This window comes from Eupeodes corollae, chromosome 2, assembly GCF_945859685.1.
Source record: "Eupeodes corollae chromosome 2, idEupCoro1.1, whole genome shotgun sequence".
Lineage (NCBI taxonomy): Eukaryota > Metazoa > Arthropoda > Insecta > Diptera > Syrphidae > Eupeodes > Eupeodes corollae.
In genome coordinates this window covers 2,089,285-2,113,320 of record NC_079148.1, presented here as the reverse complement: position 1 = coordinate 2,113,320, position 24,036 = coordinate 2,089,285, and the positions used below count along the sequence as shown (strand labels likewise).

Here is a 24,036-nt window from a genome sequence, read left to right as displayed (position 1 = left end):
AAAGTTTTGCTTAAAGTATTGTACATACCTTGATTTACGATATCCATATCAAATGTTTTAACAAAAGTCACTTTTAAGATTTAAAAAAAAAATCTTAAAAAATCTCAAACAAGCTTGTGCTTTTTCAAAAAGTGCAAGTGCAAGACGAATTTATAGATCGACTTCACTAAACAGTAGCCTGGATATATACCTGTCATGGGACACATACTTAATCCTGAGAGTGTAAGTAGACAAAATTGGTTTATGGCCACGTTACAGGTCAAAATACCACACTGTGCGATGGTTGTAAAATAGTCATTGAATTTGTTAGAAATGGAACTGGAATCTGTCAAATTAACTAACATTGGTTCCATCACATTCCATTAATTGTTCTTGCCTAAATAACTGCTATCATTGGTTATCATCATTAAAAAACAGGCATTGGAATTTTCTTGACAGGTCGTTTATAGCTATCATTAAAAGTTTCTGTCATTGAAAAAAATTTCCTGATTGAAATCCACTGAAAACTTTTACTGTAAGAAATTTGTCATTGGAATTGGAACGATTCGTTTCACTTTTGAACAATAAACTATCAGCTGTTCAGGAAAATGAATTTCCGTTTTGAAAATAGAAAAAAAAAACATTTAAAAAGAAAAAAAATGCGCAATTACACTTTTTTTCCTCAAAATTATTCTTTGGGTGGTTTCCGATCGATCAGTACATAATCTAATCGAAGGGATCGTTTTCAATGATAGGTATAACTGGCCCCTAAAACCGTGATTTTAAGTAAATTTAAGGATAATTTCTAAAATACGTTTCTTTTTATTTAAAATATTTACTTCCACATATAAGAAAAAAAGTAAGAAATTCAGTTCATTGAGTGCGTCGTCCATTTTAAATAACTTATTGATGAAGTTCAAGATATAATAACTTAAAAAACAAAAAAAAATTATTTGCTGATAACTTAACAATCGATCTATTTACGAATTTTAAAAATAACTTATTATTGGTCAGTTTCACCAACGGAAATGTGACTATAACTTTAAACTTGAGCTTTTAATGGAAACGTTTGCCTAAATGTATACCTCAAAAACAGCTTAAATGTTTGAGCAATATAATTAAAAAACATAAGGTGATTCATTTTTGTTTAACTTCAATAAACAAGTATTTACTTTAATCTGGAAGCCATATTTTCTCATCTTTTTTTTTTTTAAACTTTATTGATAGACTTTTGTTAAAAAACCTGAATTTATCGGCTAATTGACAAACTGTAACATATTTTATTTTTTAATTTACTGAATAATTAATTATCTTACCTCTTCTCTTACATTTGACTAATGCTAAAACAACAAAATGGCTACCTTAAGTTATAAGGAGTTTTTCAATAAGGGCGGGTAGATGTTGAAATGGAATGAAATGGCGTTTGCTGTCCTGCTGGAACCAAAGGTCTTTATCTTTCAATTTGAGCCATACAAAATTAGTTATTATCGTCATGTATATTTCGTTGTTTCCTATGACCGCCTCACTTACGTCGTTTTCAAAAAAGGTACGCCGCCACTGCGGCCCAAAATCCACACCAAACGGTAACTTTTTGGGGATACATTATCACCTGCTGAACCTTGCGTGGGTTGATGTCGTCCCATATACGGCAATTTTGCGTGTTAACACAAAAATTCATCCAAAAATACACCTTGCAAATAAAGATGATTCCCGCAAAAATTGGGGTCCTCTTCCCAACGATTCTAAACCCAATCAGTGAACAAAAGGCGGGTCATGAAGTTTGAGTTTTTGGGTCAGTTGGATCTTGTACGGATGAACCCCCAAGTCCCGACACAAAATTCGCCAAATTGTAGTCTGCGAAAGGCCGTTTCTTGTGCACGGCGAGGAATAGACTGCATCGGGTTTTGCTGTACACATTCACTGACCGCGGCGATGTTCTCGGCCGACCTTGCGCTCCTTGAACGTACGGGTGCTGGCTGTACTGAACCGATCGTCTGAAATTTGGCCACCAAATGTTAAAAAGTCGACTGTGAAGAGCCACCTCGTTTATCGTAAAATGGGCGTTATGCACCCAAACTTTGCGTTAAAGAACACTCATTTTGTTAACAAAGTTTTATCATTTGAACGTGCTGTTCAATCGTGTTATTTGCCACGATGGTAAACAACTGAATAATAATCAAAAAATTTGACAGATGTCAATTAAAAAACCTTTTAGTTATATCTTATATCCTTATGGCTTCAAAGAGTCTGACATTTCAAATGAATGAATGGTCTTTTTCACGAACTGTCACTGATTAGCCGTGTTCAGATGCTTGCTTCGTTTTAAAGAAATGGAATAAATACTTTATTGTTAGATATTGAAAAACTTACTATCAAATGATATAATAAGTCCTTAACAATAAGTTTTATTAAAAAAAACTCTGAACTGATGATGATCGGCCCTTAACTAGTGAGCTATAAGATTAAAAAATTATCTTTAATGTTAACTGCAATTGATCTTGTGTTCTTAATTAGTTTTATATTTTTAAATCAAAACACATCAATCAGGTAAACCCTGACTGAGGTTCATTATTAACTAATTCCAGGTAATCTCTGAAGAAAATTGACAAGCCTACATCTAAGTTGTAAGAATTGGCTCTTATATCTTAAATGTGTGACATAAGATCTGTTTTCTTTGAGATTTTCTGTCATTTTTTCCAAACCCCTGTCAAGTTCATATAAAAAAAATGAAATCGGCAGAACTTGGAATTAAACGTCTGAATAAAGGAATTAACCTCAACTAAGAGCGTTTATGTCTTCTAGTTTTGACTGATCAGCAAGACTGTTTAATTCTTCAGCCTAAACCAACATTTTTGTGAGACGTTTTATATGTTACTGCCAAAGTAGCAAACTCCAGCTGTTGAATTTTTTTTTAAAAATGAATCAAAATACTTATTCTTTTTCCGATTGTTTTATTTTTTTAACTCGAAACCAATACTCGCTAAAAAAGATAAAATTTTCTACACCTAATGTTTTGAGCATTGTCACGATTAATTTAAGATGATAGCATACTTGAATTTTTTGATAATTTAAGATTTAATCAAAGAGTATTTTGTCTATGATTAGGGTTTGTTTTCATAGTATACAGCAGTAGGAACATAAATAAAGTAGACTACTTTTTAGTTTCCAATAAAATAAATCAATAAAGATAATAAATTAATTTATATTTTTTTGATTGTAGGCCTCTTTAACTTTATAATAAAAGTGGAATTTCTTTCACAAAATCAGCTTAGTCGTGTCAGTGAGAATTAAAGTGCGTTGTGTAAAAATGTATATTTCACTTTTTGTGATTTTAAGTTTGTTAACAAATGGAATTCATTCGTATACGATTTTGAATAATGTCAAAATTTCAAGTGACTTCCTTCAGGAAGTTTTCTATAAAATACCCGCGGATACGGAATTAGAAGCACCTTGGAATGATTTAAACTCACAAAAATGTCTGCATAGTATTAAGGAAATAATTAAACGTTTACCAAGTAAAGACGTTGCTCCATGTAAGTTGGTTTCACACAGGTTCAATGTCTTGGCAATCTTTCAGTTATTTTATTCTTTATTGAATAAGTTCTGTTGAGCTTTTTAACGTATTTGAATTACGAAAATATAATTTTGTTTTGTTTTATTTGACTTGAGCTTACTTTTGTTTGCCAATTCAGTTTGTTTATAAAATATTTTAACATAGTAGAAAATTTTATTTTAAATTCTTTTTTCTATCAAATAGTTTTGGACGCGTGGGGAAAATATCCCTCAGGGTTTCTCTATTCAAACAATTATGACCTCGGAAATTATGACCAGTGTGTTAGAATTTCAGTGCCCTTGACCGAAAGCGTAGGTGTTGCAAATGGTAAATATTGCTTTGCAAAAATTCCACTCGTCTTGGAAACGCAGTCCAGACTGACATATGACAAAACTGTGAGGGATATCAATATTGGAATATGTGTTCCTGAGACATGCAGCCCAGAATTTCTTACTTCGTTGTTCCAAAAATCAGATATTAACGCTGATTTGAAAGAAGCCCTAAAAGATATGACAATCGGTCGTTGTTCGAATGGAAAGACACCACCTTTAACAACAATCAACATAGTTGCAATGTAAGTAACTTAAAAACAAATTTATAGACGACTTAGTATGACATGAACTTTTCTATTAATTCCCTTACAGTTCTATATTTGGAGTAGTTACTGGACTTATGATCATCAGTTCGTTGTATGATTTTTATGTGAGCTATTATGGAAGTAAGTTTTGACAGTAAATTCAACATTTTTATGTCATAATTTTCCAATTTTGTTTTCTCTCAGTAAAACCAGTACCTGTCCTTTTGGCTTATTCTGTTCTTACCAATGGAAAGAAATTATTTGCAATAAATACCAAAAGATCACCAAACAATATTGATTGCTTGACTTCGATTCGTGTCATTTCAATGATATGGATTATGAATCATCACATGTTCTCCAATTACTTCATTCCTGCAATTAATCAAAATGAATTTTATGAGGTAAGAAATAATTATTTTTTAATTCTTCCAAATGTTTGAAGTCTATTGGTTTTTGCATCTTCTAATAAACAATTGAATAAGTATAAAAGTATGCCTTAAACTAAGTATAGAAGATTTCTAGTTAATACAATTCTGTCAGTTTTGTCAGTAAAATAATTTTTCTACAGCGTCATTCAAACGTCACTTTCAGATTCCGTTAGTTTATGACTTTGAAAAATGTTTCTTTACTGTCATTTTGAAATAAACTTTCTGTGAAGACACTAAATCGAATCAGTTAATCATCTGACAGTCAAATTTTGAGTTTTTGTGACAAAATCAAAAGTCAGATTTCCATTAAAAGATATTTGACAGCTCATTAAAACTGACTGATCTCACAATATGAGATCAGAAAATCTTTCAAATACGGACTAGAAACCTATTTTTAAGTCAATATAATTTTCTCTTTATAGTGGATCAACACTTTTGTGTCAATGCCCGCACTGATGGGTACCTCTGTTGTGGACTCGTTCTTTTTTATTGGTGGTCTACTTGTAGCCTGGAGTGGATTTAGAGAACTGGATAGAACGTAAGTCACGGAATAATCTAATCAATATAATCATCTGTCAAAAAAATCCTAACTTTCTTTTTATTTTTTAACATAATAATTTCAGAAATGGAAAAATGAACATAATTATGAATATTGTACATCGTTACATTCGATTGACACCTGTTGTAGGGGCTGGACTTCTATTGATTTATGGTATAAGCAATCAACTTTATGTTGGACCCTTCAGCGATTTGGCCTTGTCAAAATATGAATGCAATAGCAAAAACTGGTGGCCAGTTCTTGTTTATATTCAAAATTATTTCATTCAACAACCAAAGGTATTTGAATTGGTGTTTTTTAAAGGTTTTGAGTTATATCTATTAATTTTGTCTTCTAGTGCTACGATGAATCTTGGTACTTGGCTGTTGATTTCCAACTTTACGTTCTTTCACCACTTTTACTTATCCCAATGTGGAAATGGGGTAAGAAACTATACCCACTTATCGTTGGTCTAATAACGGCATCGTGTATTTATGTTATGGTCGTATTTTTCAATTACGAATTTACTGCGATGACCATTGGGTAAGTGAATTTTAAAATCTTTGACTGTAATAAGTTTTTAAGAAATAACATTGAGTTTGAAATTTGTAGCAGGCATGAAGTGGGAAAAATAGGCTTTAAGGGTATTTTTTCTCAGCAATACTGCAAAATAAATCAAAATTACAGAAACGAGATTTAATGCCACTGTTAATAATAACGTTTAAGAAACTATTTATTTGAAAATAGCAGCTCTCAGCGTTTTTGCCCTTTGTAAAGGATCTAGAGCCAACTCCTGTATTTTTTTTATCGTAACAATAGAATAACTTTTGTTTGGTTTAGATAACTAACTTTTTCGAAATATTGGTTTTTGTCGCGATTCTTAAGTGGAAAATAAACATTTTGTCTTCAAAATCGTCAGATAAATGTTATTACAAATAAACCACACAAAAATTGAAAATTGCTTGATAAGTCCGGTAAACTGAAAAATCCAGTTCCTATTGAGTTCAACATGTTTAAAGTTTTGAGCATATTAGAAATTCATACGTGTAATTTTGCAATACCTGTACAAATAAAATTTGTGACACAAGCACTTAATGGTTTTCCCCGCCATCATTTTTAAGCGAAAATGGTATAAGGTCCTAGAGAACCATTTAAAATTGGTTTTTCGAAAATTCTATAGGGAGGCCTGATCTCTTAACTCAACAATCTCTGAGTCAGAATTGTAAGAGAATGCAATTTTTATGAATTATTAATTTAATAGTACTCTAAGATTGTAATTCATTAGTAAAGAGTGTTTCTTTTTGTGGCATATAAACATTAAAATATAGATATTTTTTTTCTTTGACATGAAATTTTTTGTATTCAAAAGATAATCACAAAACTTTATGCGCTTGGCGTAGTCTAAACTAGAGGCCTAATTTCAAAATATCGACTTAACATATTCCCACAGAAAATAGTCAAGCGACGTAAGATCGAACTATCTGGGAGACTGATTCACGTATCCGTAACGTGAAACCATGCTGTTGCCAAACTTGTTTTTAGCCTATTGACTCATTCTAAGTCTTAATATTCTTGAAACGTGAAACTTGAGCTCCTGTTTCTCATTAAAAAAAATAAGTTATACGTTATAAAATTCAGATTCGGCATAAAAGTGTAGGTTCCTTCAATTAATCGCTCAAAGGAATAGTTGGTAGTTATAAGTCACTAAGGGCCTACATACATCATCACGAGCTTTAGCGCCCCTCCCAATTTATTTATTAATTTGTAATGCGAGCTAAAATCTTATTTAGAATTTCAAAGTCCGAAAAGTTTTACAGCCGCAACCAACCAGACACACTCTAAGTTCATAGAAAACACCAGCGGAAATCCTAAATACTAATGTCCTATTTATTAAAACTCAAAATTGCAAATTGTTTTGAACTTTAAATTTTGCAATCACAAATAAATTAATACCAATTTTTTTATCCAATCATTTGATTTATCTTTTGCAGCCTTCTTTCGCAAGTTTTGCGTTTTTGTGCAGCCTTTGAATTTATTATAAGATTTCCAATCCTTAGCAATCGATTTCAATTGACTGCAAAAAAGCAAAGATTTCAAAGGATTCAAGAATTGATTGCAGAACAAAAGATTACATTCATTTAAAAACCTGCTCTTGGTTATATTTAAATTACCCATACAAATATTTTCTTTACGAAAACGATTGATGTAACAACTATAGCATGTGTACATTTATTTTCAGAGGAAATGATGGCGAATGGGAATTAACTTACGTCCCAATGCACACTCGATTTGCACCTTGGTTGGTTGGTTTTGTTTTAGGATATTTTATGCATAAAAACCGTCAAACAACTTTCGAATTATCACCTGTAAGTCTACAATTTAATGTTGTTTCTTGAGAATATTCAATATCAGATTCGTTTGTTTTCATTTTGATAGATTGTTCAATTGCTGGGTTGGATTGCTAGTATTGGAACTTTTGTAGCTATAGTGTATGGACCTTATTTCACTTTGAGTGCATATGGTGAAGGCACAGTATTCGAGTCAGCTGTGTATGCAGGCTTAAAACGAGTGTCCTGGAGTCTTGCCCTGGCATGGATAACATTTGCGTGTCATTATGGCTTCGGAGGTATTATTGATACCTTCCTATCACATCCGGTATGGCAGCCATTTGGACGTCTTACTTATTCGTTATATTTGATGCATATGAGTGTTATAAGAATGCATTTTGGAATGATGAGGACTGAATTACACTTTGGTTCTTATGACATGGTGAGTTATCTTATTTTGTGATCGTGATTTCATTTTTAAAACTTTTGGTTTTTATTGCTATAGTTCCTCTGGTTTTGGAGTGCATTTGGAATAACATTCTTCATATCAATCTACATGAGTCTTGCCTTCGAAGGACCAATTCTTGTATTGGAAAAATTCATTTTCGGTGACAAAGCAGCAGAAAAAAAGAGCCTCGTTGAACCTTCAGTTTCACCTAAGGCTGTCTTACCACAAAAACATGTTTAATGCGAAATAATTGATGGATTAACATTAAGTGTATTTATTAGTTATAAAATTTAAGAAAATAGTCTATAAATAAAATTTAATTATGAACACCTCAACATTTTATTTGTTTATTAAATTCAATGTGTTATGTGAGAGCAGAACTTCTGTTTCTGAACAAAAAGAACATGCGTGCCAAGTGATAGGGTATTTAGTTAGCTAAGCACTTTCATTTGTTTCTGATTAAACACCCTGTACAAAAGGTTTATTTTAAAATTAACAATTTATAATTTTTCTGAGTGATTTATTTTTATTTTTAGATAAAGTTAATCAGTTAACCTCGCTCTCTGAGATATTATTTTGCCCAATCACTTTTATACACTATTTTAGGTTTTGAAATCAAAAACCATTCAATTTCAGCCAATACTCGAAGTTTCTGATTTAGGTGGTTTTAGAATGTCATTGAAGTCAAAAATGAGTTTGAAAAATTGAATTAAAACAGATAAACATAAATTATTGATTTATTCAACGATTTATTGAATTTTAAAACTAAAAAAGAACAAATAAATAAATAACTAATTTTTCTAACTATTGATAGGTTTCTGAAAAAACCTACTTTCCAACAGTGATGAAAGTAATTAAAAGTAATGATACATAATTAGACTTTTAAAACATATCTTAAATAATAATATTCTATTTAATTGTGCTAATTTTCCGTTTGAAATCAATTTTTTCGTTAAAATCGTTTTTGGAAACCCTTAAAATGTAAGCATTTGTTTACGGCAGAGCTTGAATTCTGCTGAAAACGATGATTTTTAACATTTTTCAATATGATTCTGACACATAGTTTGAAAACCCACTTGATTCAATAATGTTAAGTGTACAAAATTCCAAAATTTGCTTATTTTTTTCCATTTTTTCGATACCCCCTGTGACTTTAGGGTGTATCGGGTCACAAAACTATAGAAGTCTTACAAGCAGTCAAATGAGTTTTGACGATCAAGAAATGTTTTTATCTAAGACAGATAACTTAAGTATTTTCATTGATTAAAAAAACAAAGTTAAAATAATCAATACTAAGTATTTAATTCATTCTGCGTGTGAAGCTATTTTCATTGAAAAATGCGATAGGTCTACACTTATCAGTAAAATATGATTATTCTTATTAAACAATTAACTTTATAAGCGATTACGATCTTTTTCGAATTATTAATATTGAACAAATAAAATAACAGTTTGATTTGCATTTCTTCTTCAGTTCCATTGATTAATCGAATGGTGCGAGTCAGTGGGGTAATATCTGCTAACTTCTAACCAAAATGTATTTTTTACCTGTTCTTATCATTTTCTTGCTGATAAATGGAATTAACTCATTTTTGATTGTGAATAATGTGACAATAAATAGTGATATTCTCAGAGAAACGTTTTTAAGTGAATTACGCAACAACAAAGAGTTATTGCATGAAATCCATGGAGAGAATTTCTATCAGTATGATTCGAAAAAGTGCTTTTTTAGTTTGAAAGAATTGAGTAGTGTTGGGAATTCTCATGGTGTTCAGTGTAAGTGCATTTTTTGAAAACTTTTTGAATGTTTCAAAAAATTGTGTTAAAAGTCATTAAAGAGGTTAAATCTTCTCGTCGGACTCAATTAAAGCATAAAGTTTTAAAATAAAAACTTTCTTTTACTTTTCCTTTCTTCAGTTTTTGATGCATGGGGTAAAATACCGTCGGGTATAAAACAAAATAATTTGTATGGTGTCGGACATTTCGATCAATGCGTCGAAACTACGGTGTCATTATCAAATTCAGCTGCTGGTAAAGTATCGGGTCAATATTGTTTTGCTCAACTGCCACTCAGCAATGCATCTCTTCTGAATGATGAAACATTTATTGAAAACTTGAACTTAAATATTGGAATATGTGTACCAAATAGTTGCAGTCCGGAAGTTATAAATTCCATACTAAGAAAATCATTACAAAGATCTTCGAATGGAAATCTATCAGATGTAATTGTTTCGGATTGCACAAATGGACAGAAACCGCCTTTACGGTTTATTCATATTTTTGGAATGTAAGTTCATAAATGTTTTTGGGTTCTTTTTAAAAATATAATATTTCTCTTTGAATTCATTTTTTGTAGAGTTGTGTTTTCCTCTGTTGCCGTATTGATGGTTGCAAGTACTTTCTATGAGTTCTATACGAGTTATACTGCAAGTGAGTATAGATTTTGAATAGAATACATAACAAATGTCTAGACAAATATTTGTAAAATCAGAGTTTCAAAATTAGTAAAGTTAATTCGCTTTCCGAAAATGTTACAGAAGTTATCTGATGTTTAACTATTCAGTTTAAAGGCATTAAGGTACTTAAACTAAAAAAGGCATTTACTCCAATTTCAAAATATGATGTAATTAATTTATATGTCGTCAATTTTGTTTATGATCAAGTTAAACTTTGCCACTCAACAAATGAACAAATATAGATAAGATTCGATAAACTATTAATGTAATTTGGTAAAAATTTTTGAAATATACCATTGGGGTAAATATAGCTTCAGTGTTTTAAAATTTCAGCAATTATGAATATGAAGGATTTTCCAGTTATAGTTTTTGTTTTCGGAAGCTGTCATTTTTGACATTTGAAAAGCATAATTTATGCCATTAATTTCAATCAAACGAAACAAAATTCAATTCAAATATGGGGATAAGCAAGCAACGAAACAATAGAGATTTTTTAAGAAAAGTATCTTTTTTCGAAGAGGTTATAACAAATGATAACCTTTCTTCACTATCGATCCAAGGTCTTATAGATACAATTCGAGGAAAAAAAGATATGGTGATGCAACCGTTGCTTTATTTGCATTGTTCATCGCATACTTTACTCTTAACAAGAAAATAAACATCCAAGCATTTTATTAAGCAAAATAATATTATTTTTTTTTTTCAAAATATCAACATTTAACCGCTTGTTGGTATACTCTATAATTTTTTAAGCCATGTTCAAATATGATTTCAGAAATTTTATAAATCCACAGAGTAATAAAAATATAAACAAATAAAAATACTTATTAAATTTATTTCAAAACTTCTATTCCCCTCAACGTAGAACAACCAGTTCCAGTTCTATTGGCATTTTCTATTTTATCAAACGGAAGGAAAATGTTTAACATCAATACGAAAAAGTCTCCTAATAGTATCGATTGTTTGACAGGACTAAGAGTCTTATCAATGATTTGGGTTATACAACATCACGTTCTTCTGATGCATATATTTATTCCAACATTAAATCAAATTAAATCTACTACAGTATGTTGTGAAAGAAAAGATTTGTTTTCTTTTTTACTTAAAAAGTGTTTTATTTTATTGACAGTTTTTCTTAGAAAACATTTGGTATATGAGTTATATGAATGCAGGAATATCAGTTGATACATTTTTCTTCATGTCTGGACTTTTGGTAGCTTGGACTGGATTTAAAGAACTGGACAAAACGTAGGGTTTTTTATCTATGCCAAAATAAATTAACAAATTTATGTATTTTGATTACAGAAATGGAAAATTAAATATTGTGATGATGTACGTTCATCGTTATATTCGATTAACACCTGTTGTAGCAGCTGTCCTTTTGTTCAACGTCAGTTTGCACGAACTTATTTACACAGGACCATTTAGAGAGTTAATGCTTAGACAAAATATATGCGACAGTAGCAATTGGTGGCGTATTCTAACTTATATTCAGAATTATTTTGTGCCAGAAAAGGAAGTAAGTATTCACATTTTTAAAAAGCTTCTTTAGATCCAGATTTAAGGGCATATATTTGGTGAACTTAGATGAGTCTATAGTTGTTGCCCTACAAGCGACGCACAAATTTAAGTTCATAAATTATCATAAATTATTTAATATTCAAAAGTTCTGATCAAAGAATTCATTTTAAGAATGAGACTTTATAATTTGCAATCAACAATAATTTTTCATCATTTTTTTCTCCACTCATTGTATTTGAATCAATTTCAATTTCAATCATTTAAGATTTCCTGCATTTACTTAAAGACATCACAAACTGCAAAGACTTTACTTATAGAATTATCATAACACGATGAGAATTATTCTATTTATTTTTAATGACGTCCACAGTGCTTAGATGAAACTTGGTATTTGGCTGTAGATTTCCAGCTTTACCTGGCCGCTCCTTTTCTTTTGATTATGATGTGGAAATATGGAAAGAAGTTTGCTCCTGTTCTTGTCGCACTTGCTTTAACATCAACTGGTTATGTTACTTGGGCTTTTGTTAATAAAGGTTACGTTGGAGTTGTTATTGGGTAAGTACTTTTAAAATGTTACCACCCTTGAACTTTTAGATAAGAAATAGCACACTAAAGAGAATAATGAAAATGTCATCATAACATGTGCCCATGTGTGAAGATGACTTTAATAGATTAAGAAAACTGGAAAAAATTAAAGAAAGTACATAAGTACCTAATTAATTGTAATTTAAAAACTTAATTGAGATTTACTAAAACTATAAATTATAATTTGAGTAAAGGCAATATAGACATTTAATGTCGTTTTACTTATTTGCCATTTTGAGCAAACTGTAGAACATATCTTTTATACTTTTTACGTTTCGAACTAAAGAAACTTAATTCCTTTCGATTTTCAGAGTAAATCAAGACGAATGGACATTAACTAACATTCCAACGCACGCAAGGACTACATCTTGGTTAGTTGGACTTGGACTTGGTTATTTCATGCATATAAATCGACAGACCAAATTCCAAATACCAAAAGTAAGAGTTTTAAAATCTTAACTTTTAACTTACTTTTAAAATTTTATCATATTTACCAGATTATTCAAATATTGGCTTGGATTAGCAGCCTCGCAACTCTCTTCTTTATTGTGTTTGGACCTTATATGATCATGGATGACAAACGTTCCTCGACCAACTTCCTAGCTACAATGTATGAAAGCTGGAAGCGAACATTGTGGGCAATTGCTTTAGCTTGGATAGCTTTTGCATGCCACTTTGGCTTTGGAGGCACAATTAACTCATTCCTGTCGCATCCAATTTGGCAGCCAATTGCACGATTGGGATATACTATGTACCTCGTTCATATGAGTGTTTTGTGAATCTTATTGGGTTCTAGGCGATTGTTGGGATACTTTTCAGCGTTTGAGTTGGTAAGATAATGATGAAATGTTTTAATTCAAAATACAAATGTTCTAATTCAAAATTTAACCACTCTTTTATTGAATATGTATTTATTTAGGTTCAATCGACTTGGAGTGCTTTTGGTATTTCGTTATTTTTCGCCATTTTCTTAGCCCTGGGATTTGAATCTCCGATATTGATTTTGGAAAAATTTATATTCAAGGAAGAAAAACAGAAAAGCAAACGCGACAACAAATTTGAATAAGTGAACAAGAAGCACTATCAAAAGAATCCTCAAAAATAAATTAATTATACTAAACCAAACTATTAAAATAAAATGGAAAAAATATTTTATGATTACCTATATAAAAATTGTATACACTCATTTTTTTTAAATCTAAGCCATGTTGCTGAAACGCATTGTACGGCGCCTAAATGTAACCTTGTCTCAAATTCTCTATATGCAATTTAATCTCCGTTATTGTTAGTCAAAGTTGAAGTTTTGCACAAAGGCCAAGTTTGTAAAAAGGATCGTTTTAAAATTTGTGGGAAAATATTATATCATTTTTTCAATAAAAGTTTTATCATTTTCAAGTTAAGTTTATAAGCAAAATTGTGTTTTTTACTCCAGTTAATGATGTGAAAGTTAAAGGTGAATTTCTTTTTTCACCTAATAAATGTGATAATTCTACATTCTTTCCTAAGGGAATAAACTCTTCAGTGATCGAATGGGACAACTCACTGCCTCCAGAAAATTTGCTTCTCCACCTCAGACGTCCATTTGTCGAGAAAAGTTCAAGATATCCGTCAAATTTACGTTTACTAATAACGTGTCTCCAAAACATGTGAGGCTCTATTTCCAGATCACACTCAGTATTCAAATTGCACAACAAGTTTGGATAAGTCACAAAGTTGTATCATTCTTCGATAGATTGAATTTCAACCAAGTCTTATTTCTTTTATTTTTTTATTTAATTTAAATGTAAATGAAACTAATGCGATCTACTATCTAAAGTTTTTAATTTGGGCAGTGTTTTTAAAATAATAACTTAATAACTCATAAAATAAAAAAAGCTTATTACTAAGTGGCATCTTCCACAAGGTAAACTTTAAAAATGACTTACAAATACAGTAATATCCGCCTAATTGCACCTCACTTAATTGCTTTCCCCGCTTAATTGACCGGAAAAATCGAGTTTTTTTTTCGGTCAGTGAATTGAACCTTTTTTAAATGAATTACTTGCTTTAGTGATCTTAAAAACATGCTACAACACGTAACAAACTGATACAAGCCAAATTTGTTTTGTAATTTGGATTTCGGAAATGGATCCGGGTTTTTCTGTTAGTATCAGATTCTGTTGTTTCCCAGTTATCATTGCTCGATATTCTAAGTTGCATGGTTTTTATTTTCCGTAGTAAAATTGACACCAAATAATGAGAATCAAGGAGAACGAAGGTTTCTTCTAAATTAAATTAAATATGAAAAAAACCGCTCTAGGTCCTTTAAGTTTAAACGCGTTCTGATTACTTAAATGTCGAAAAATATAGAAATAGTGTTTATTTCGAAAATGATTCAGTTCTCACAAGAGCTCAAAAAGATGTGGTTATTAAAAAAACCGTTTCAAAATAATTTTAGGTCGGGATTTTTATTTTTAATTTCAGCGGATTCTATGCAGCGTGGTTCTTTTTTTAAGCTATTGCATAGATTCTATCGCGAGCCTAGAGTTCGGGGACCGAATCTGGATATTCCGTAACGAAAAAGAATCCAACACTAATCAATTCCATGCATCGTCTAACGGCGTTTCAGTTCGGCAGTCTTCGACACGGTAAAGGGAAATATTTATAGAGAAACTTCATAGCGATTATGTAAAAGCCATTTTGTCGCATTGAGAACAAAGATTAGGTCTCTAATCTTTGTCTCAGATAGCTCATCAACTTCGATAAAGAATGCTTTTCCAAAGTATTTCATTCTAGTGTTTGCCAAAGCAGGACATTGGCAGAGGAAATGGATTATCGTGTCACTTTCTCTTTGGTCACTACAACTACGGCAAAAGGTGTTGTAGGAGATACCCAACTTCTCCGCAACAATCCTGGCTGTGTCTTGCCTTAGCCTGCATAGAAGATCGTTTGTACGGGTTTTATTATAGGTGGGCCATATCTTCCTAGATATAATGGTTTTTTGATAATCCACCTTCGGTTTGATTTAGTTTGGTAGATAGATCTTACCCTTCATAGCACCAAGAGGAATGTTAACCATTTCCGCAAGTGAGCTATGAAGTGCCGATCCTTGCCTGGCTAGCTCGTCAGCCCGTTCATTTTAATGTTAATATTCAGGCTTGCATGTTCATCGCGACATTGCTGGACCAGCTGCCTGACTATCTGTAAAGATAGCCGCATTTCGGGTTTGGTTTGGGCTTTGTTTAACAATCTTACATGCCTCTCTAATTGACAGCAGTTCTGTCTGAAAGGATTTAGCTACATTTAGGGACTCAGAAAAGATCCCAGAACCAACTCCGCAATCCATCTTTGAGCCGTCAGTAAAGATGGTTGTGTCGAAACCTATCGACACGATGTCATCCTTCCAGTCTTCTCTGTATGGGAAAACAACCTTAAAACAATTACTAAGGCTCAAAGTAGGAGTGCAGTAGTCAGTGTCTACCGAGATAATATCTGAGGGAATGAATTTTGTTGTGTTGCTGTGACCATAAGGTTTTGACAACCAGTTGTTTGATTCCTTTAGCCTAATAGCGCTGCAGGAAACCATGTTTTTAATAAAAAGGTCGATTGGTAGAAGATCCAAAATAACGTGTAAGGCGTCAGCTGCGACAAGCGTGAGCTTCAAGCCCTCCCAGTCATTGCTAAGCTTAGCAATGCTTTCACTAAGGAAATCCCTAGAAAACCTGTACGCACACTTAATTACCCTATACCCCCCGAGCATCTCGCCAGAGTCAAAACTAGGATAGGGGCCCTCACATTCAGCTGTGCTTTATTATAAAATTAATCAATGGGTCATTCATATCAACATCAATTTTGGAACAATTAAACTTTATTTATAGCCGTTCAAGTATTAGAAGACAAGTTCCCTTACGTCCTACATCAAGCAGATTGTTTTATAGAGAAGAAAAGCGTAAAGAGCTAAAAAGAAAAAAGTGCGCGTCAAAAGATTTGGAGAAAAATTAAGAAAATATAATAAAAATGCAATAGCTTTGCATCGGCAGTCCCCGATTGCCACACGTCTTTTTTTTGGGCAGAAAGAATTTGGAGATTTTTTAAAAATTGTTACCAAGAAGTGTGCAACGATTTCAATAAAAAACAAAGTAGTAGTTGGAAAAGTTTTGAAGATTCATAATGTTAAACAAAATTTTCTTCTAAAAAAATTCAATTAAAAAACATTTAGTTCACATGTCGTCTAGGTCCATATTTTAAACAAAGTTAAAATTATCAGCGCTAAGTATTTCTTTGATTATGCGTGTAATGCTATTTTTATTGATTTATTTCGTGCTGTGTCATTGTGATAGCCCTAAATTTATCGGTTTTCAAAATCTCATTATTCTTAGTAAACGATTAACTTTGATTGATAAGCGATTACGATCTTTTTCGAATTATTCACATTGAACAGAAAAATGAATAAAATAACAATTTGATTCGTATTTCTTGTTCAGTTTCATTGATTAATCGAATGGTGCGAGTCGGTGGGGTAATATCTGCTAACTTTTAACCAAAATGTATTTTTTACCTGTTCTTATCACGTTCTTGCTGATAAATGGAATTAACTCATTTTTGATTGTTAATAATGTGACAATAAATAGTGATATTCTCAGAGAATCGTTTTTAAGTGAGATTCGGAATAACAATGAATTATTGAATGAAATTCATGGAGAGAATTTTAATGAGTATGATTCGAAAAAGTGCATTCTTAGTTTGAAAGAATTGAGTAGTGCTGGGAATTCTCATGGTGTTCAGTGTAAGTGTTTTATTGAATACAAGTCCTTTAAATATTAAAAAAAAAAAGAATAGAATTTTTGGATGGAAATGTTAATTCTTGTAAACCGTGAAAACGGTTTTTAGAAAAAAGCATTTCTAACTAAAATGGATGTTTCACAAAATTGTATTCTCAAAGGACTTAATCGAATGTACCACTAAATTTTGAACGTACTTTATTTAAAATTTTCTTCAGTTTTTGACGCATGGGGTAAAATATCGTCGGGTATAAAACAAAATAATTTGTATGGTGTCGGACATTTCGATCAATGCGTCGAAACTACGGTGTCATTATCAAATTCAGCTGCTGGTAAAGTATCGGGTCAATATTGTTTTGCTCAACTGCCACTCAGCAATGCATCTCTTCTGAATGATGAAACATTTATTGAAAACTTGAACTTAAATATTGGAATATGTGTACCAAATAGTTGCAGTCCGGAAGTTATAAATTCCATACTAAGAAAATCATTACAAAGATCTTCGAATGGAAATCTATCAGATGTAATTGTTTCGGATTGCACAAATGGAAAGATACCGCCTTTACGGTTTATTCATATTTTTGGAATGTAAGTTCATATATTTTTTTTGTTTTCTTTGTTCAAAAATTAAAGATCTATCTATAAATTTATATTTTGCAGACTTGTGTTTTCCTCTGTTGCTGTATTGATGGTTGCAAGTACTTTCTATGATTTGTATACGAATTATACTGAAAGTAAGTATATTTTAATAGGGCATATCAGAAACAAGTAATTCAATTGTCTAAAATACCACCCCTAATAGTTTCGAAATCAATAAAGTGACTAGATTTTTAACTACTCATATATTATAACGCATTAAAGCACTTAAACAGAAAAAGCCATCTACCCCAATTCCAAAAAATGATTCCTAATTACTTTTTATGACGTCAATTTTTTTTTGGGATCAAGTTTATTTTTGTCACTCAATAAATATTATTGATATGATTTGATAAACTATAGTGATATGTTTTGAAATATCATTACTGTAGATATAGCTTCAGTGCCTTAAGAATTCAGCAATTATGAATGTAAAGGGTTTTCCCATAAAAGTTTTCGTTTAAAAAGTTATTTGATAAGTCTTAACTATGCCATTAGTTAAAATTTAGCGAAACACAAGGTATTATGGTAATACTTCAAAAGCCATTTCAGGTTTTAAAGATAGAACTTGAGAAATTATAGAAAACAAATAGCATGAAAAGGATATTATACTGCAACAGTTGATATTTGCATTTTAAATGGCATACTATCTTCTTTATAATGAAATAAGCATCAAAATATTTATTAAGACACTATATTTTTTCTTTGAAATACCAAAATAAAACCTTTTATTGGAAGACTCCATAATATAAGGCAGGGTAATGAAATTATGATTTCACATCTTTCATAAATCTGCAGAGTAAAAAAAATATTAATTTAATTTATTTCAAAATTTCTATTCTCCTTAACGTAGAGCAACCAGTTCCAGTTCTATTGGCATTTTCAATTTTATCAAACGGAAGGAAAATGTTTAACATCAATACGACAAAGTCTCCCAATAATATTGATTGTTTGACAGGACTAAGAGTTATATCAATGGTTTGGATTATACATCATCACACTCTTCTGATTCATACATTTATTCCAACATTAAACCAAATCAGATTTAAAACAGTATGTTGCGAAAGAAAAGATTTGGTGTTTGTTATTACTTTAAAAGTGTTTTATTTTGTTTACAGTTCTTCCTAGAAAATATTTGGTTTATGACTTATATGAATGCAGGAATATCAGTTGATACATTTTTCTTCATGGCTGGACTTTTGGTAGCTTGGACTGGATTTAAAGAATTGGACAAAACGTAAGGTCTTTAATTATGCTAACAAAAAATTATAAATTGTATGTATTTTTATTATAGAAATGGAAAATTAAATATTGTGATGATGTACGTTCATCGTTATATTCGATTAACACCTGTTGTAGCAGCTGTCCTTTTGTTCAACGTTAGTTTGAACGAACTTATTTACACGGGACCATTTAGAGAGTCAATGCTCAGAAAAAATGTATGCGACAATAGCAATTGGTGGCGTACTCTAACTTACATTCAGAATTATTTTGTGCCAGAGAAAGAAGTAAGTACTCATATTTTTAAAAAGCGCATAATCGAAAAAAAAAAAATTATACTTTCTAATAACAGAAGAGTTTAAAGTGACTCTTTGCATTTATTGGTTGTTTCTGGTATTTTCAGGCCATCTTTTCTATAAAAATAGAGACGTTTTAAAAATAGAATGTTATTACGAAAAGCGTTTAATATCACTTGGATCTACTCTGTTCTTAACTTATCACATGTACCTATTATCATATCAAATAGACTTAGTTTTCAACTATTTATCGGCTCATATTATACTCTGATAAAAATCGGTATTAATTCTAGAACATTTCAATGACAAACTATATTTAGTAACAAAATATAATGAAGATTGATTATCTTGATTCATCGGTTGATTAAATATGAGCACTCCCATCAATATCAAGGTTCTCAACTAACTATTCCGATTAAATTATCGAAAAATCTAAAGTGTGTGCTGAAATCAGTTGTATTTAATATTCATATTTAATAATGATTTGTTTTAAAAATGTAGTCGGTTAATCAACAATTTCGATTGTTTCGATAACTTTGTTTTATAAACATTTAGATTATTGTCAAATCATATGTTCAAGCTATATATGATAAAAGCTTTATAGCATGAATTTGACTTTAAATTGAATTCTGAAGTTTAATTTTATTTTGATTTACTAAGTAACAACAAAATAGGTAATTTGCAAGCATTAAAATTCATACAATTATAAGAGCTGCCAATATTTATAATGATTGTTTGATGAAATCACCTTTTTAAACTCTTGCAAACATATCAAAAGTGTTTTATCTTCAATAAAGACAATAGGTTAAGACGAGTCAACATATAGGCCAACAAGTGTTCTATTACTTCGTTCTAAGGGCTTGGAAAAGCTGAAGATTAGTCGGCTTTAAGATTTCATTGACTACCAAAATCTTTTTTCAACTCTTCAATGGGGATTTTGGAAACGACACAACTGTATTTCTGCTGTCTTAAAAACAATTAAATGAAATCGCTAGATATAAGCTATTAAATACAGCATCGGGCATCTCTGTATTGGCAATCTCTCTCATAACCAAATATAACACAATGGTATTTCTGACAAATTCCATTTAACTTATCAAAGTAGAAATCTTGAAAATGATTGTTTAACGTTTTCAATACGATTTTTTGGAGGATTGCCTTAATTGTACGGATTAGAAAATTGAAAGCAATTTGTCGTTTTTCATCTTACACCTGTAACGGTCAATTGTTGACAAAATTTTAATCTATAAAACTCGGTTTTTGAAAAATTAGAACTCATTTCTCCATAATTTTTTCTCAATTGTAAGAACTCTGAACTTCGATTGATAGCCGCGGGCAAGTCTAGCTAGAAACAGTTTTGACTTACAAGATATAATTTTTTACATAGAAGAAAGTGTTACACGGATACGTAATACTTTAACCTTTAAACTTCACAAGAGAACATACAATCTATTGGGATTATGTGGGCAAGTAACATCAATGTCCTAAAAGCTAGGTAAAGTATCTTGCACATGAGCTACGAACTGCGAACTGTGGATGTTCGCATATTTTGACTTTTCTTTCACATGAGCTTTGTTTCTATTCGCAAACAGCGACGAACTGTCAATTTATAATTACCCTTTTCAACAAACAAAATAAGAGAGATATAATTTTGAGGTTAAGTTGAGCGCGAACAATTTATTCGTTGCAGTGTGGATTGTATGTGGAACGAATAGAGATTGACAGTTCGTAGCAACCACATTGCAATTCGTTGCTAACAAATTGTTTTTACAAAATTGTCTTGTTTTAGAGAACAAAATGCAAATTTTATTATCCTAACATAAGCGTCAATTGGTTTCTTATAATTTAATTGTGTTTTTGTTTGAAATTGACTTTTTGAAATGTGTAAAATCACGTTTGTTCGTCCATTCGTTCATTCGTTGTTCGCCGTTCACCGAGTTCTAAAGAAATTATAGAAAGTGAAGAAATGTTTAAGTTCAAAATATTAAATGAACAAAGTTTCAATTATAAACCGAGAATTATGTACTAGATCGAATTTAAAATTAATTTTAGAATTTTGTCAAGGAATTGGCAAGAAAAAGAAAATAAAAAATTGGTTTTGCACAAAGGTAGTTTTTTTAAATTGCTTTGAAAATTAAGACAATACAGACCTACAGTTTACATGCCGAATCCGAACGGCTAATTTGAGAAAGCACTTTTTTTATGACAAGAGTTACTTTTGGAGAATTTTTCAATTCCTCGCAAGAGGCAGTACCCGTGAAAAGACTTTAGTTGGCATAGGCAGGGATCGAAACCAAGAACTCTGGCATGACAGTCCAACGCACTTTTTTTTTTTTTTTCAAATTCATTTTTATTTATTCAATCTTAAACCTATCTTAAAGCTAGACAAAAATTCATAAAACTAGCCTAGTTATCCATAACTTACAACTAACTTAATGGTCCCATACGGACACTCTAAGCTAAACTATAACACTAATTACTAATGCCTTTCGGCCTTAAGATCTATTTTACTTCAATTAAAATTTTATTTGTTTTGTTTTTATTAGAAAATCTTGAAAAAACTAATATCAATAACCAGTCCAACGCACTAACCATCATGCCACGGGAACTACGAGGAACACTAGATGAAACACGTATTATTTGCGGAATACTGCAAAAAAAGTCGAATATTTGCCTTCAATTAAGAAAATAATAATATAAAATTTTTAAATTTATATAAGCTCCATAAATCAAAGGCTATCAAACGGCTTTTAAAAATCTTTAAATCCAAATGAAAACCAGTTTCAAATTTTACTCCACTCATTTAATTTGAATCAATTTTAGTTGCAATAGTTTAAGATTTCCTGCGTTTATTTGAAGACTTCATATAAATGTAAAGACTAAAATTATTCTATTTATTTTCAATAACATCCACAGTGCTTAGGTGAAACTTGGTATTTGGCTGTTGATTTCCATCTTTACCTGGCCGCTCCTTTTCTTTTGATTATGATGTGGAAATATGGAAAGAAGTTTGCTCCTGTTCTTGTCGCCCTTGCTCTTACATCAATGGGTTATGTAACTTGGGTTTTTTTTAAGAAAGGTTACGTTGGAGTTGTTATTGGGTAAGTAAATGTGAAATTTAAGTTTTCAACATTAAAAATAAACAACTTAATTCCTTTCGATTTTCAGAGTAAATATGGGTCAATGGACATTAACTAACATTCCAACACACGCAAGAATTTCATCTTGGTTAGTTGGATTTGGACTTGGTTATTTTATGCATATAAATCGACAGACTAAATTCCAAATACCAAAAGTAAGAGTTTTTAAAAACTTAACTTTAAACTTACTTTTTAAATTTTATCATCTTTACCAGATTATTCAAATATTGGCTTGGATTAGCAGCCTCGCAACTCTCTTCTTTATTGTGTTTGGACCTTATATGATCATGGATGATAAACGTTCCTCCACCAACTTCATAGCTACAATGTATGAAAGCTGGAAGCGAACATTGTGGGCAATTGCTTTAGCATGGATAGCTTTTGCATGCCACTTTGGCTTTGGAGGCACAATTAACTCAATCCTATCGCATCCAATTTGGCAGCCAATTGCACGATTGGGATATACTATGTATCTCGTTCATATGAGTGTTTTGAGAATCTTATTGGGTTCTAGTCGATTGTTGGGATACTTTTCAGCGTTTGAGTTGGTAAGATAATGATAAAATGTTTTAATTTAAAAATAAAAATTATAACCACTCTTTTCTTACAAATGTCTTTTTATAGATTCAATACACTTGGAGTGCTTTTGGTATTTCGTTATTTTTCGCCATTTTCTTAGCCCTGGGATTTGAATCTCCGATATTGATTTTGGAGAAGTTTATATTCAGCGATAAAAAACAGAAAAGCAAAGAAGACAAAGAAGATAAAAAAGTTCAGTAAATGAACAAGATTGAGGAACTATCTAAAACAAACAAAAAATTATGAAAAGAATTCTCAAAAATAAATGAATGATCCTAATTTATAAACTTTAAAAATAAACGTTTTTATTTGTTTGGTGTTTGCGAATATGTTTCTTGTAAAAAATGTGCGTTGGATTTTCTTCTTATCTTAAAAAACAAAAATGTTAACACAAGCGGATTAAATTTTAGAAGGAAATGCTCAATAAACGTTATTAGAAAATAGATGTGCAAATGTGCTCAACCATTTCGACGTATTCTAAAATAACACACGCTCGCGAGGCGAGCCACATATCGGTACTGCCTTAAATGCAAAATACTTTGACGATTTTTATCATTAGGAGAGATATTCACAGTCTTGTGAAATAAAATTCTAAGTTGTAAGCTTCCACAAAAATCCTTTTTAAAAAATACAGCCAACAGGTATTTCAGTTCATTTTGTTGGTCAACGCATTTGAAATTTAGATTATAACAATTGCTTGAAAAGACAACAAAATTGTTTCAATGGCGTCAAATAAGGTAAAAACCCTACATCCAATGTTCAAAGATATCATAAAATCAACAAGGCAAATAGCAACTCTATCGCCGCCGTGTCAACAAAAATAACTCGACGGTGTTCCGTTAAAATTTTAGCGAAAAATTATTCACGGAGGGTTCTGAAACCTTCAAATCGTTATGAATAAATATATTTTAGAAAATATTTAACAATTTGAAAAATGTGAAATTCTTGTCTGTGGCTTTGAAAAAATTAATCTCTGATAAATTTAATTTGTT

At 31.0% G+C, this 24,036-nt stretch overlaps 2 protein-coding genes across 2 annotated transcripts; both read left to right on the top strand.

Annotated features, from left to right (window-relative positions):
• The first annotated feature begins 3,260 nt into the window (after window positions 1-3,260).
• On the top strand, window positions 3,261-23,338 carry LOC129948480 (uncharacterized). Its single transcript, XM_056059493.1, has 30 exons — window positions 3,261-3,512; window positions 3,737-4,106; window positions 4,177-4,250; window positions 4,314-4,510; window positions 4,960-5,075; window positions 5,161-5,374; window positions 5,434-5,618; window positions 7,315-7,441; window positions 7,512-7,844; window positions 7,908-8,084; window positions 8,387-8,391; window positions 9,472-9,626; window positions 9,768-10,137; window positions 10,207-10,280; window positions 11,172-11,371; window positions 11,436-11,554; window positions 11,612-11,825; window positions 12,198-12,382; window positions 12,724-12,850; window positions 12,910-13,022; window positions 16,933-17,177; window positions 17,391-17,760; window positions 17,833-17,906; window positions 18,662-18,861; window positions 18,927-19,045; window positions 19,103-19,316; window positions 22,242-22,426; window positions 22,494-22,620; window positions 22,681-23,013; window positions 23,090-23,338. Exons 1-30 carry the CDS (start codon window positions 3,287-3,289, stop codon window positions 23,243-23,245), a joined length of 5,604 nt encoding a protein of 1,867 aa, XP_055915468.1. The 5' UTR covers window positions 3,261-3,286; the 3' UTR covers window positions 23,246-23,338.
• LOC129948284 (O-acyltransferase like protein-like) lies at window positions 12,047-13,231 on the top strand. Its single transcript, XM_056059225.1, has 3 exons — window positions 12,047-12,382; window positions 12,724-12,850; window positions 12,910-13,231. Exons 1-3 carry the CDS (start codon window positions 12,267-12,269, stop codon window positions 13,189-13,191), a joined length of 525 nt encoding a protein of 174 aa, XP_055915200.1. The 5' UTR covers window positions 12,047-12,266; the 3' UTR covers window positions 13,192-13,231.
• Window positions 23,339-24,036: the final 698 nt, after the last annotated feature.

Bases quoted from the DNA above. Each gene is read 5' to 3' on its own strand.
- LOC129948480 (XM_056059493.1), top strand. From the start codon at position 3,287: ATGTATATTTCACTTTTTGTGATTTTAAGTTTGTTAACAAATGGAATT. The intron at 5,619-7,314 runs GTAAGTGAATTT...ATTTATTTTCAG, and splicing joins TTTACTGCGATGACCATTGG to AGGAAATGATGGCGAATGGG. The intron at 19,317-22,241 runs GTAAGTACTCAT...TAACATCCACAG, and splicing joins ATTTTGTGCCAGAGAAAGAA to TGCTTAGGTGAAACTTGGTA.
- LOC129948284 (XM_056059225.1), top strand. From the start codon at position 12,267: ATGATGTGGAAATATGGAAAGAAGTTTGCTCCTGTTCTTGTCGCACTT. The intron at 12,383-12,723 runs GTAAGTACTTTT...TTCGATTTTCAG, and splicing joins TACGTTGGAGTTGTTATTGG to AGTAAATCAAGACGAATGGA. The intron at 12,851-12,909 runs GTAAGAGTTTTA...CATATTTACCAG, and splicing joins CCAAATTCCAAATACCAAAA to ATTATTCAAATATTGGCTTG.